The sequence below is a fragment of the Abramis brama genome (genome assembly GCF_963993115.1).
Source record: "Abramis brama genome assembly, chromosome: 3".
NCBI classification, from domain to species: Eukaryota; Metazoa; Chordata; class Actinopteri; order Cypriniformes; family Leuciscidae; genus Abramis; species Abramis brama.
The window spans coordinates 10,665,530-10,680,061 of record NC_139965.1 but is presented as its reverse complement, the minus strand read 5'-3'; the positions used below and the strand labels follow the sequence as shown (position 1 = coordinate 10,680,061).

The 14,532-nt window shown below is 37.2% G+C and overlaps 1 protein-coding gene across 1 annotated transcript in view; it reads right to left on the bottom strand.

The window, feature by feature from the left end:
• Window positions 1–622: 622 nt before the first annotated feature.
• LOC311080145 (basement membrane-specific heparan sulfate proteoglycan core protein-like) overlaps window positions 623–14,532 on the bottom strand; it is a 176,373-nt gene continuing 162,463 nt past the window's right edge. Inside the window, exons 14-27 of the mRNA XM_084109916.1 lie at window positions 11,658–11,936; window positions 11,209–11,559; window positions 10,855–11,133; window positions 10,503–10,766; window positions 9,046–9,291; window positions 8,843–8,953; window positions 8,571–8,651; window positions 8,414–8,467; window positions 8,255–8,305; window positions 8,015–8,083; window positions 7,853–7,930; window positions 7,476–7,535; window positions 7,274–7,343; window positions 623–2,554 (exon numbers count right to left, since the gene is read on the bottom strand). Coding sequence (XP_083966042.1) covers window positions 7,279–7,343; window positions 7,476–7,535; window positions 7,853–7,930; window positions 8,015–8,083; window positions 8,255–8,305; window positions 8,414–8,467; window positions 8,571–8,651; window positions 8,843–8,953; window positions 9,046–9,291; window positions 10,503–10,766; window positions 10,855–11,133; window positions 11,209–11,559; window positions 11,658–11,936 — 1,988 coding nt within the window. The 3' untranslated portion in view covers window positions 623–2,554; window positions 7,274–7,278. The remainder of the gene's footprint in view (window positions 2,555–7,273; window positions 7,344–7,475; window positions 7,536–7,852; window positions 7,931–8,014; window positions 8,084–8,254; window positions 8,306–8,413; window positions 8,468–8,570; window positions 8,652–8,842; window positions 8,954–9,045; window positions 9,292–10,502; window positions 10,767–10,854; window positions 11,134–11,208; window positions 11,560–11,657; window positions 11,937–14,532) is intronic.

The following is a 14,532-nucleotide window of genomic DNA, read 5'->3' as shown; positions in this document are numbered from 1 at the left end:
ATTAAATGTAAGTGCACTCATCATAAAATACACATACAAATTACCATGTGCACTGAAACTAAAGTTTTAACAGTCTCAAGTTTACATTGCGCTGATGTGAACACATACCTCTCTCAGTCAAGTAGAATGCAGACTGAGAAAAGAACGCGAAAATGCAGTATATGACCACCACTCCAGCTCCTATCCAATAGAGGGCGCACTTACACAACAAATAACTCTCCCAATACCTATAAGCTATCATGACATGACTGAACAATACAATATTTTGGTGAAATAAACTCACAAACAATAGAATATAGAAAATGAAAGGTTGCAAAAATATTTGTCATTCTTTGACCTGTTACACATGCATTACACAGTATAAAGCCTTGATATTCTCTAGCCTCTGGTTGCTTCTTTCTCCTGGGTTACAGCCTCATATGCCTCTTCTTGCTCCTCAATGATCTGTGGACTGAAGTTGAGGAAGAAGCATCAGTGCAGAGATCAAAACCTTCATTTCTGTGAAGAGTTGAGGAGTTTGCTGCCGTCAGCAGGAGCTTTAGTGGACGAGTCCATCACATCAACTGGAGAAGTCCGAGCAAACTTAAATCTCTTCTTGTTTTTTGGTCTTTTTAAGCATTTTCTCTTCTACCTAAGTAATGTCGCTCACCACTTTTTAGAGAGATAAACATCAATCAGAATTAATACATTATGCATTAATTTTTAAGCTTGGTAATCTGTTAATTAGTGGACATCAGGGCTAGTTGTCACAGTGGAAGTCAGTCAAAGTTTTTCTCTGTCAGTGGTTATAAAACGTTTTTGTGAATGTGTGTATATATATCAAATTCAAATAAGGATTTTTTTTTTTTTTTTTTGGTAATGTGTTTGATAACAAGCTTAAACAATAAAAACACATTGACAATGCAAAAGCAAGAGTCAACAACAAATGGACGAATGTGTTTTTACAGGACAAAGGTATTGTTTCCCCCATAAATGTAAGGTCGGGGCAGGTTGTCACACAGGCATCCTATGAGGCTGTGTCCGTCAGTCCTTCTGAGGCTTATGGGCTGTTCATCCTCAGCATTAAACGCTAGATAGTCCAAGACAGTCTAAGTGTGCATGGCTACATCACACATGTTCCTGCCCACAGTTTCAGCACCAACATACTATAAAACCTTAATTTTGGAAAAATGCATTAATCCAATAGAGTGAATGACACTCGTCTGTGGTCTCGACGAGTGACCACAGATGGACGCGAAGGATACACTTGATGAATTCTTCATAATAATCGGTTAAATTGAGACGTCCTCTGATGGAGCTTGATGACGATATATGCAGCTTTCAGACTGAGAAGAACCCTATGCCACCACAGCTGACCCTTCATGAATCCTGCAAGACTCAAACTGACACCAGTTAATACAAGTTCATCTCAAATGTGAACAGGCTTTATTAACTCATGGTTTTCTCGTCTAGTATCTGCTGATTTAATGGCTCTGCTGATTTAATGGCTCTGCTGATTTAATGGCTCGCATAGTTTGCTGGATGTTAAAAGCGTTAAATGTTCTCAAGGATGAAATATTATTTTAATGACGACACCCTGTTCAGTGTGAGATAATAATGCACTGCAAAGTCAAAACACAACTAAGATTTCAATGAATTTTGATTGCTATCAGTTTTCATACTCATAATGTGTAGTTACTTTCCCTTTGTTGGGCAATTTAGTCACAGCATCAGAGAATCAGAAAATACACTGAAAACACCCGTGACCTTCACTGAACTGTTTAGAATATGGTCATTACTTTTGTTCATAAGAATAACAACAATCTAGAACATTTTTTCAACCCTTGTGATCTTAGGTTAACAAATGTGAAAAAGTCATGCAAAGAAAATATCATGTCACGCTTTATTTATCAAATAGAAAGCTTACACTTTGTTAACTTCAGCAAAAAACAGCAAATATGAAATAAATTAAAGTAAGAAAACAGTAGGCTATAAATGAGCAGTGTCGGGGAGAGTTACTTTGAAAAGTAAAAAAAAATAATAATAATAATATTTTTGGGAAAATGTAAAGGCCCTTTCACACCAAAATTGAAATAATAAGGCTGAAGGAGATGCAAATCCACGCATGTACAGTAGAGGGCGCTCAAACAAACTTTTCAGCTGCTGCCATTCAAGATTGCAGAAGAATAGGATGCAGGAGAAGAAAGTTTAACACTTTCTTCAGCAATAACAACAACAAATCTAAAGTCATTTTTGCTTATGGTGTGACTGAATCATCGAAGGTCAGCAGCAAGTAGGCTACACTGGACAATAAAGTGAGATTAAATGCATACAAATATGTGTTGCTTGTAATGCATTACCCCCAACACTGTATGCTATAAGAAAAATCATCTTGTTTTGGCAAAAACACAGACAATAATTAATAAGACGTGTTAGAAATAAATGCTCATTAGAGAAAATGTTTTAGTATATATTAAAGATAGATGTCCTTATATAATATGTGTGTAGATAATGCAGTGCAGTTCTCTTTCATTCAAGCATGAGCAGTTGAGTTTTCTTCACTGCTCTCAGGGACCTTTAAAAAGAGAACACAGTTTAATTAATTATTCAAGTTCCACAAATTGTTGTTCTAAGAACGTTTTCCAAACATTATGTTTTGGTGATGGAAATGTTAAAATGTCCAGTTCTCATAATGCTGGAGGAATGTTTTTAAAAGGATATTATGATGTTCCTAAAACACTCTTTCAAACATCCGGACGCCTGCTGTTATCAAGCAGAATCACTGAAGGAAAGTGAAACAAGAACAGAAACTACATCTGACTTCAGCCAGTCTTAGATGAAATCAACTGAAGATAAAATACGTTAAATCTCTGAAGATCTCACAGAGGAGGATTAAACAACTCCACAAACAGCATTACCAGCTTCACTTATTACTACCCAGACTGACTTATGTCTGTCAGACGTCTACAGAAGATCTTACTGAGAATTAACAGAGGTTTAGATGTTGATGATTTATTGTTTCATTTGAACACACCATTATGGTGATCAGTGTTTGCTTTAGTTGGACTCTTGACTTTCGTAAGTTTATTTCTCTTTCAGCAATTACAGTGGAAAACTATTCAACATTGATAAAGAGATTTATGAATAGGCAGCTCAACATGTCTTTCCAATGACATTCACATTACTGCATTAAAGTGATTTAAATAACTGATTTAAATAATTACAGCTGAGACATCAATGAAAAAGGTCATAAATCCAGCTGTTGACACCTCTTGTGTAATAGTTGAGACACACTTGGACATCAACAGTCATCATACAATGTATGTCAACATGATGTCAAGATTGTTATGTTTCATATGCTGATTGTTGATGTCTCTGAGTGTATAACACTGTTGCTAAAAAAAAAAGACTTTAATTTTCAGAAATTCTGACTTTTGCTATAGATTATCACATGGTCTGTAGCACACGTCAAGAGAAATGGACTGTTCTCTTCCAAACATTTATATCAGTGGTTCCTAACCATGTTCCTGGAGGCCCAACACTGCACATGTTGCACGTCTCCTTTGTCTGACACACCAGATCTTTAGGCGTTTCTCAATACCAAGTACGCAAAGTTCAGACTTGCCAAGTTCGACTCAGGAGAACGGACTCCCAAAGACGGGAGGATGAAAGTCCGGTAAATCTGCAAATGGAGCAGCAGCGTACTTGATAACGTCACTCAGCTCGCTCCGGCTACTCCGGTTATCTCAGTATGTAGCCTATATTTTAGACAACAATAAAACAAAATGTTATAACATCACTTTGCCTGGGTGGGTTAAGATGTAAGGGAAGGGTAAACAGTGTAATTACAAATGTAATTTATTAATTATAATAATTATAATTAATAAATTAATGAATTACAGCTGTAATTACATGCAGGTATTTTCAAAATACAAGTACAAACGCACCGCTTTCGTATCTCTCACAGAGAGGCATAAAAGAAGGAGTGACGAGAGAGGAACAGGCCTGGACTATTTATGTTGTGTTATTTATGTTTTGTTCAGTTTATGTGTGTGCGGCAGTCGGCTGTGAGGGGCTGCCGCCTTTACTTTCATTTTGTTTATTTATTTTATGATTATTAAAGTTGTTAAATGTCCTTCTTCCCACAACAACATACCTTTGATACAACCACTTAATTTGTTTCTTCATTTTAATCTCTAGAGTTTTTCCGTTGAATGTCACACAGCAGCTGTTTGGTTGCTTGGTAACAGACCTGAGAGTTGATTACAGAACTTGATGGAGGGGTTTAAGATTTCCTAACTACAGATAAGATGAGATTTTGTAAGATAGGATAAGAATCCTAAATCAACTTCAGATTCGCTTCTGTAATACGAATGTGTGAAAAATCCTAAATTAACTTGTCAGATCTTAACTTAAGTCTTAAGATAGAAAGTTTCTGTAATACTCCCCGAAAGATCAAGATAAGAAACCTGAAATTCTTAGAGAAGAAAACATACACTGAACAAAGACAGGGTAAGCTTTAAAATGTAATTGTGTCTCTGGCATGGATCTTCCAGCTTAGCTGGCATAGAGTGGTGTATTTAGCTTTTACCTTTGCAAGAAATAGTAAAATGAGAATGAGGACTGCCCTAAAACTCTGATAGGATTGTCCCAGTCTGTTCATTACTTTAGAGTAAGAATCCTTTTGGGGTTTCATGAGATAACTGTCGGAAAAAGATAGATTTTTATAGCGATATCCAGACAAGGTTGTCAAACAGTCGCAACTGAGTAGGCCATGGAGGAGCATGAGCAGGAACAGGAGAGACAGCTGTGGTGAACTGAACTAGCCCACACTACACTGGTAGGCTTGGCTGTTTTCTGAACCGCAGGCCTAGGGGGTACAGTAGATCAGAGCTGACCCTGAGATAATATAATCAGATAAGAGAATATTATAAGCCTACCTGACTCCTCCTGACTCTATAAAGGTAGACCTTTTACAGGAGTAAATAGAGGAAGAGGCTCGTGACCGAAATAGAGTAATGTGATCACGGTAGAAACTACCAAGAGGCTGACGCGACACACACAATATTTAAACGAATTAATAACAACAACAACAAAAAAACACTTCTGATCAGTGAATAAGGCACTTCATGATAACGTCACCATGACAGTCAACATCATCTATCCAAACATACAAAAAATTAAGTTTTGTGTCTTTGAAATTACGTATTAATACCCAGCTATTAACAATGAGACCAGGCTGGATGTTATTCTGTCTTGAATCCTTCCGACACATTAAAAGACTTTTTTGAACACACTGTTAAAACAGCCAGAGAAAAACTAATTAAAACAATCAAGGAATCAACTACAGGAAACACTGATCACCACAATGGGGACTTCAAATGTTTATTCCTCTTTCCTTCAGTGATTTTACTCATTAAAGGTGGGGTTAGTCGTTTTTGAAATATGCTGTTTAGAAGTTAGTCGCACCGACACAACAACAAACGCGTGTGGCCAATACATGACGGTGGAGGAGGGAGATTTGAAGAAAGACTGCAGAAATAGAGATGAGACACAATACAAAAGAGAAAAGCTCAGAAGAATAGCACTGAAAAATGAAGGGTTATGATCAGGCTGGAGAGAGCGAAGCGGGAAGGCCTGAAAACAGACACAGACGTTGCTTTGATTCGCTCCACATGTGAGTAACACTGGGGGCCCTATCTTGCACCCAGCGCAATTGACTTTGTACACCGACGCATGTATCATTCCTATTTTGCACCCGACGCACAGCGGACATTTCCCTCGGCAGACGCACGTCGGTAAATTAGGGAATGAACTTGCGCTCCCAGGGGCAGTTCAGCGAAAAGAGGAGGCGTCTTCCGGCGCAAACATTCCCTGATGCTATTTTGCAGTTCCAGAAAACAATTCCACCACAGACCAGGAAAACCCTAGTCTAAAGTCAGTGCCGTGTTTTCAGTGGTGTGTTCAGATGCTATTTTAAGGGCGCATGCTTGGCCATAATGTAGCGTGTGCACAACGCACACACACTTTGCTTCTCTCATCTACACAGACGCAGCAGTTGAAATTTTTGCAAACCATACATAATTACAAGGAAAAATATTCCACATGAGGGAAATCATTGTGGTGTCCATGAAGATGTGAAAAAATAGGCATAAATCTAGCTTACACATTTACCCAAATTATTATACGCCTGATTAACTGAAGCTGATTTGGGTGTGTTTCTCCATCCCCATACAATGTCACTTCTCTGTGTTTTACGGCCCTGATGATAACATCGGTCTCCTTGGCTGTGAACCGCTCCTGGCGTGTGTCTGGCAAATCCGCCGTTATAATAGCAATCCACCATGGAACAAGCGCGCCTGCTCTTAAAGGGAATGTGAGATGACGTTCTGATTGGTTTATTTCACGTTACGCCCAAACCACACCTATGAGTAATGAAGCTACTTCAGACCAACCCATTTTAGATTTGCGTCGGCGCAAGAGTCATTTATCCCGCCGGTATAATAGCAACAGCACCGACATCTGCCCACAAAGTTACTTGTGTTTCACATTTGATACTTGCGTTTCAGATCGTTAAAATAGGGCCCATGGTTTGATTCGCTTTATTTTTCAATAAGCATTATTTTGTTGCGCTTCTGATATGATGAACAAACATCTACTCTTGGATTGCTCATGTAACGGAGGTCAGCTAGTGAGAGTCGCGCTGACGACTGCTAGTGAATGTGGTGTATACCGTCATTGTTAGTGCAGTCGCCTCGCTTGCAGGGGATCGGGGTTCGAGACCGACTCGGGCTGTTGGGATTGGAGGCAGAGTTTTGGAGGCGGAGCAATGAAGAAGGGGTGTGTTTGTTTGCGTTGATTTCAAATATCAACACTGGCCAACAGCATATTTCAAAAATGGCTTTCCCCACCTTTAACATCAGGTGTCGTCACTAATGCTCACTCAGAGCTGTTCATTAAACACAGGGGATTTTACTGTGTAACATACAACCGTAAGACATGTTTAACCCAGAAAGTTAGTGATCCTTAATAAATTAAGGAGAAAAGTTAGGAACCTTGCCAGAACAATAGCTAAAGTTATAAGAACGTTCCCTGTTATCTGGGTAATGTGGACAATAAGAAGCTCTGATTTGAGCTCATGCTGTTGATGATTTACAGTTTTAAGATCACAATGAACCTGATCCTCACAAATAACTGAACTGAATCACTAAAAACAGATTTATATTCTACATGAAAGTGCAAATTGTGAACTTCTTGTCAGTGACTGTAAAATAATTACAACAAAAAATCTTACGTGTTTTATTGTTTTCCTTTCTTCCTTAAAACTTGAGCTTTCGTTGCATCACCGACTCCAGCATCAGCACCTGAAGAACACAAATGTTGATGAGATTTTCACACTTCCTCGATGATCCACATGACTTTATGAATCATTCTGATCTGATGATGTTTAATAGTTCAACTTTAACAGTGATGAAGCTTGACTCTGTTTCTCTCACCTCTATCTGTGTTGTTCTTCAGTTCAGAGTATAAAGTGTCTCTAGACTCGCTGCTCTTCCCTGACAGTGAACAAGAGAAACAGAGAATAAACACACGCTTTACATCTGCAACTACAATAATAACTGATAATCCATGATTATATCAAGAGAGAACAGAACCTCTCAAACCACAATGAACGTTTATTAGCAGATTCAGTAACAGATGTGATTGTTGAGACTGTTGTTATATTTCCAAAATGAAGGTCTTTATCAGTTCTGTTAATGATAGTAAATTGTTCTCTTTGCCTGATAATATAGAGGCATTATATATTATATCTAGTTAAATGTGATGATTCATTCAGACAGTTTTGTTTAGATGCAGTTTGTTGAGAGTTTACCTTTGCCCTTGCCTTTCTTTTTGTCCTGTATATTGATCTGTGCGTAAGTCAAATCACTGGGTCCTGCAGTATTAATATCTAATACAGAACAGAAAATAAATCAGATTATTCAGAACATGCTGGACAAATAATATTGTCTCACCTTATCTCACAGGATCACACCTTTGCTTTTCTTTACTTTTGTTCTCACTTCTGAGTACATCACATTATTTGACTCTGCCATGGCATCGTCTAGAAAAATATTAGTCAATTAGAAAGAAATATATATATATATATATATATATATATATATATATATATATATATATATATATATTTATTTATTTATTTATTTATTTATTTATTTATCTAAAATTGCATAAATGTTATTGGTTAATGACTCTATTGAAGAGGGTTTTTAACCTTTATCCGCAGATATGTTTTTCTTAACAGTGACCTCTGAATATGTGACGTCTGAAAAAAACACAACGAGGAACAAGTCAATCACAGACCTAATGATTTTTGTTGTTTTTTTCATGATGCATGTGTAGATTTTTTTTAGATATTTTTTTAAGACTCAACCTTTATTTCCACTATTCACTGGAGTCAACTCATTATAAATGTGATCAGAATCTGCTGGAAAGCATGGGAAATGGGAAAAAGTTTAAGAGCAAGACAGTCTAAAAAAGGGGGAAAAACATTAATAAATAAATGTAAATAATTTGTTATTGCGTCTGACCAGACTGCAGAGGAGAGTTTAACGCTTGAGATTCTCCAGATGGATTCGGGACTGATGTCTGTTGAATGTTACAGTGCTGATCTACAATAGAGACAAAGATCATTAGGGTCACTGTAAGAGTTTTGTCACTCACATATAATCTGATTACATGCTTTAACTGCTCATTTATTAATAAACATGCAGCTGCTGTCTAGGCTTCAGAAACTGTAACTTCCATTTGTTGCTGTTCATGTGGTTTAATAATTCATAACATGTGATGAACTGCTCCACACCTTTCTTGTGTTTGTGTCTCCACAGCAGAACCAGAGAGATGAAGAACAACAAGCAAACACTCAATCCTACAGACACACCAATGACCAGATGAGAAGATGAAGCTGTTGAGACTGAAGAACATGACAAACACACAGATCTGTCCGTGAGTGACGTGATACTGTATGATCATATTACAGTAATATCATCACTGATCGTCACTGACCTCTGACTGAGATCCAGCTGTGGAGTGACTGTCCTCTCTCTGTTTTACAGTAGTAGAAACCCTCATGTGACTTTGAGACAGTAGTGATGCTCATCTCTCCTGTCGTCTGATTCTGGATCAGTGATCCGTCTTTATAGAAATCAGCGCTGAGGATCGGGGAGTTTGTAGATCGATGTAAACAGTGTAGAGTCAGAGTCTCTCCCTCAATCACAGGATCAACAGAACTCTCCAGAATCACCTCACCGTCTACAAACACAAGAAATACATCAACAGATGTAGTGACGATACAGGCTGTATTAATCAGAGCCATACTTCAATTATTAATAAGATGTGCAAAATCTTGCAAAAATTATCAAATGTAAAAAAAGTGTTAAAAAAGATTTACATTTCAAATAATTGATGTTCTTTAAACTTTATATTCAACAAATAATTGTTTTATCTCCTTTCACAAAAATATGAAGCAGCACAACTGTTTTCAACATTGATAATAATCATAAATGCTTCTTGAGCACCAAATCATCATATTAGAGTGATTTCTGAAGGATCATGTGACACTGAAGACTGGAGTAATTGTAGGAGCCTAAATGCAGTTAACTGATAAATAATTTTAATTTATGCGTTACATAGTAATTTACATGATTCATTTATGTGGAGGAAATTGAAGGGAATATTTACAGTATTTACAGGTTGATGCAGTTAATATTTACAGTAATGCAAGGAGTTAATTGTGTAATTATCTAAAATGTGTGTGGATAATTCAGAGTGCATTTATATTACATTGGTGATATTTTGGGAATAGAGGACTGTTATCGCATTTTTACCTTTAACCGCATGCACCTTTAATTGCTTGGAATACTCTCGCGAGAATTGTAAATTTTCTGAGTGAACAGTCAGGCAAACAGAGAGTGGAGCCACAGAGTGTTTTTACCTTTTTTTTCTCTCTCCCTTTTTTTATTTTCGTTAATTAATCATTTTTATTTTCTGTAATATTCCTGTGCTGATGTTTTTGTTGCTAACTGAGTAAACGGATACATTTTTTCACGAATGATTCTGTGGATTTATTGATGTGGATTCTGATGAAGGGAGTGGACAAAGTGTCAAGCTAGGGCTTCATTCAGTGGAAACCTACAGTAATGATGCTGCAAATTCAGTTTTGATCAGGAATAAATTACATTTTAAAATATATTCACATTTTAACAACAGTTATTTTAAATTATAATATTACAGAATATTACTTTTTACTGTATTTTTGATCAAATAAATGCAGCCTCAGTAAGCATTTCCAAAACATAAATTTGTACATAATATTGATCCATAATATTGATTTTCAGTTAGTTTATGAATAGGCTAATCAACTGACAAACAACTGAATTCTCAATTATATTCATTTTTAATTTTTAATCTTGAACAGATTTTTATTTATTATGTTTTATAGTTGTAAGCGTGATTGGACTCACCATGTACAGTGATGTTTCGAGGACGGCGTTTCTCTCCAGATTCAGACTCACACCAGTACACTCCAGTGTCAGATGTGCTGAGAGAGTCGATTACACATCGAGATCCTGTTTGATTTGCACAAGTGTGTGTGTCTTTGTCTGTGTATCTTCTCACTGTCCATCCAGCAGAGTTACTCTGATCCTCACAGCTCAGAGAGAGAGAGTCAGATGAGAAGTGTTGACTTCTGCTGGGATTGATGACCAGAGACACTGAAGCAGAAACTCCTGAAAAGAGGAAAATCTCCATCAAAACTGACAGCACAGAGACTGCAGTGAAACACAGATCCGGATGAGCACAAGCATAAACCCTCACCAGTGATCCACAGTGTGTGTGAGCTGCTGTTGTGTGTGTAATAGGCTGGTCGTCCTCTCTCTGCTCTGCACGTATAAACTCCTGTGTGCTGTAGAGCAGCAGGACTGAGAGTGTAAGATCCTCCAGCTCCTCTGCTGCTGTCTGACAGATGATCATGATCTCTGAACCAGCTGAACGTCCAGCCTTTAGAGGAGCCTGAAACCTCACAGGTCAGAGTCACTGATTCTCCTTCAGTCAGCCACGGCTGTGGAGACACTCGCACTGATGCCTGAGCTTCAGCTGAACAAAACATCACGAGTTACAGAGCCGTAGAGAAACTGATGGAGAAGCTGATCACAACAAACACACACTCACCTGAGACAGTCAGTGTAACAGCATCACTGCGCTGAGAGCTTTGAGTGTGTATCTGTCCTGTACAGGTGTATTTACCGCTGTGAAAGTATTTAACATTACTGATGATTAACTCTTGTGCTGAGCACCGACTGACAGCCTTTCTGTGTGTCTGTTTATCAGCTCCACTGGTGCAGCAGTCTTGTTCTGTACATCGATTGGAAGAGTTTTTATTTTGGTTGTTGGTTCCATTTATTTCCCATCTGTATGTCCACTCAGCGTCTCCTGCCCACTTTATATCACATCTGAGAGTGACTGTTTCTCCTCTAAACACTCGTTCATCAGGTCGTACCGTCAGCACAGCTTTAGGACTCACTGTATAAACACAGATTATTGCATTTATAGTTTCAGAAGTTGTGTAGATATTGTCTCTGATCTGTATTTGTTGCATCACACACTACAGTCTCTCTCACCTGTGACATTTACCCACAGTGCATCACTGTATTGTGTGTAATAGACTGGTTTCCCTCTTCCAGCTCTACACCAGTACTGGCCTCCATCAGACACTGAATCAATCTTCAGGCTGTAGGAGTTTGTTTCTGTCTTCTCGGTCTCAGGGTTCAGTGTGTGTTTGTACCAGTAAGAGTCCCAGTTTCCAGTGGACGGATCCATGCGACAGGTCAAAGTCACTGTGTTTCCAGTCAGTGCAGCTCCTGCAGGATCTGATGTGAGTTCAGGCTTCGGCTTTAGATCTGCAGGAGAACAACAACAGATTCAGATCCTCGAGAGTCAAATAAATGAGCATTTAAATGACTCAAATAATTGCTTCAGTCCTCTTATTGGAACAGATGTGGCTGATACAGAAGTGCATAAGAAAAGAGTTGAGCTCCACATTACCCTTCACTGTCACCCCTCTTTATCACAGAGACATGAACATCACTATCCAAACTTAAATAGTTGTAAATCAAGAATGATTAGGAATATAGACTTATGACTGCTCTTGTTTTAAAGAAGACATTTGGAAGATTATTGTAGAAGTGAAAATTATGAAAATGAAACAGAATTTTTTTTTATAGAAGTTTGAGTTTATAAAAATGTATAATGTAAAAAATATAATTATTTATATAAAATATATATTTTTACAAAACATGTTTTACTTTAAAACTGCAAGAAAATCAAAGCCAAGTTGTGTTCCAGATTTTAGCTAAAAAAAAAAAAAAAAAAGAGCTTTCAGTGAGATTTAGTTTGGGCGCAGTACCAAACCTTTTCACTAGATGACAGCCAAGCTCTGTAAATGACCATATAAGGATGCCTCCATTTCCATATACGTTTAGAGTGATCTGAACCATATATTTCCATAATTATCATAAAATTTATGAAGTAGAGATCTATTGATAAGTAGTATGGGCGGTTTAGCAGTATTTGATTTGAATTCAACCTCTAATAAATGCATAAATAAACACGTATGTGCGTTACAGCTCACGCCGCATCACAAATCAATAATCCATCATTTGTTTCTTTATATTTAAAACCTTTTCAGACCTTTTTTCCTCATAAAATTTAATTCGTTTTGTCTTTTGAACTGTTGACATAAAAACCAACATGCTTCTATCAATCATAATATATAGATGTATATGTGATCAGATATGGTAGTGCATGTGTAATATAATATTGCACATATATTTACTCGTGCAAATTTGTGACATACTATCACGTGCACTAGTACCCAAATAAGCACTAACTAAAGAATAAGTACTAGGCAAGGCAGGTTTATTTATAAAGCACATTTCATAAACTATGGCAATTCAAAGTGTTTTACATTGAGAGGAATAAAAATAATCACAAAATAAAAGCAGGGGAAATTAAAACAGTTATAATAGGAATTAAAAGAGATAAATGATATAGTTACAAAATGGATTAGAGTAAAATGAATTAAAATAGTAAATAAACTTCTCATCTGGCAAAACACCGGTGTATCTTATTTTGACTCTGAGGTTTCCCCATGACGGTCAGTATTCTTCTGTGGGGTTTCATATACCGTGGATTATCTGAGCACAGGAGATTAGTAATCTGAACTAGTCACCACAGTGTTCCCTTGACCATCATGAGCCAGTCCCTCTCAAACTCCACCACAGAAAGAGCACTTGCCCACACTAGTAGCTCAAGAATAAGCACTAGTACTAAATATAATCTAATACAGCGGTTCTCAACCTTCTGCAACTCATGGCCCATTAATGACTGATTAAAAACATTCTGAGGATCACCTTTCCAAATATGATAGTATGAACACAGAATAACAGAGAATTCAGAAAGTGCAATGATATTCTCTGCTGTTAATCTGTTATGCCACTGTAACAGACTCAAGTCAGCTATAGATGAAACTGGCCTTATATAAAACACACTTGTCAGGTTTACTCAGTAACAATAACAGGCTAACACACCTGTAACAACAGGTCAGACACACAAGAGGGGGACATTCTCTCTATTCATTAGCAGAAATGTTCAACAAAGTTCATTCACCCCAATTTACATACTGTAAGTATAATTTATCAAATACAATTAGCGATATTAACATGTTTAAAATAATATTCTTTTGGCTTCCCAACACAGCCCGGGTGTTTTGAGTTCAAATGTCTCTGCAGCTTTGATGGTTTTAGCGCCTCATTTGACAAAATTTCTCCATGTTCAACACACTTCAGCTTAAGGGGATTGCACACCGGATTATGGAAAGCCAAGAGGGCCAAAAACACGTGAATTTTAACACGACCACAACGCGTATTTAAAAAAACGCGTGAAATACACAGTAAAAATCAGTTTGAACGGGTCAGTGTCATTGGCTGCTGAAGACTTGGGTCTAACCATTTCTGTGAGCTTAGGGGGGTGTACCGTTCATAGACTGGGCTACCACCGTTTACATGCTATAGATCAGCTTATTCAGCCTATTTATTTTGTCTTTTTTTAAAAAAAATTATAGCCTATAGAAATAATATATTTAAATTGCTGTTTTATGAAAATTTAGATAAAATAAAATGGCCTTGTTTTTCTCCACTCAGGCCTTTTTGTATATAAACACATTAGTGGATATTCTAGCTTTAACATCAACGCATTAACATTTGTGTGGGGAAATCAGTTACAGTCGAGGAAAGCAATCAATGCAGGTTTAAGATACAGATCATTGTTATCAATATCTGTCTTTGGAAAACGTGAGCTTTTGTTCTGCTTACATTTACAGCTGTCGCAAGCAGGCGGTGCTTATTGAAACCTTTTTGTTCAGAGATTGATCACTCATCAGACAAACAGTAATTAGGTACACAGGTGATATCAATTTAAATGAATTTAAAAGACTTA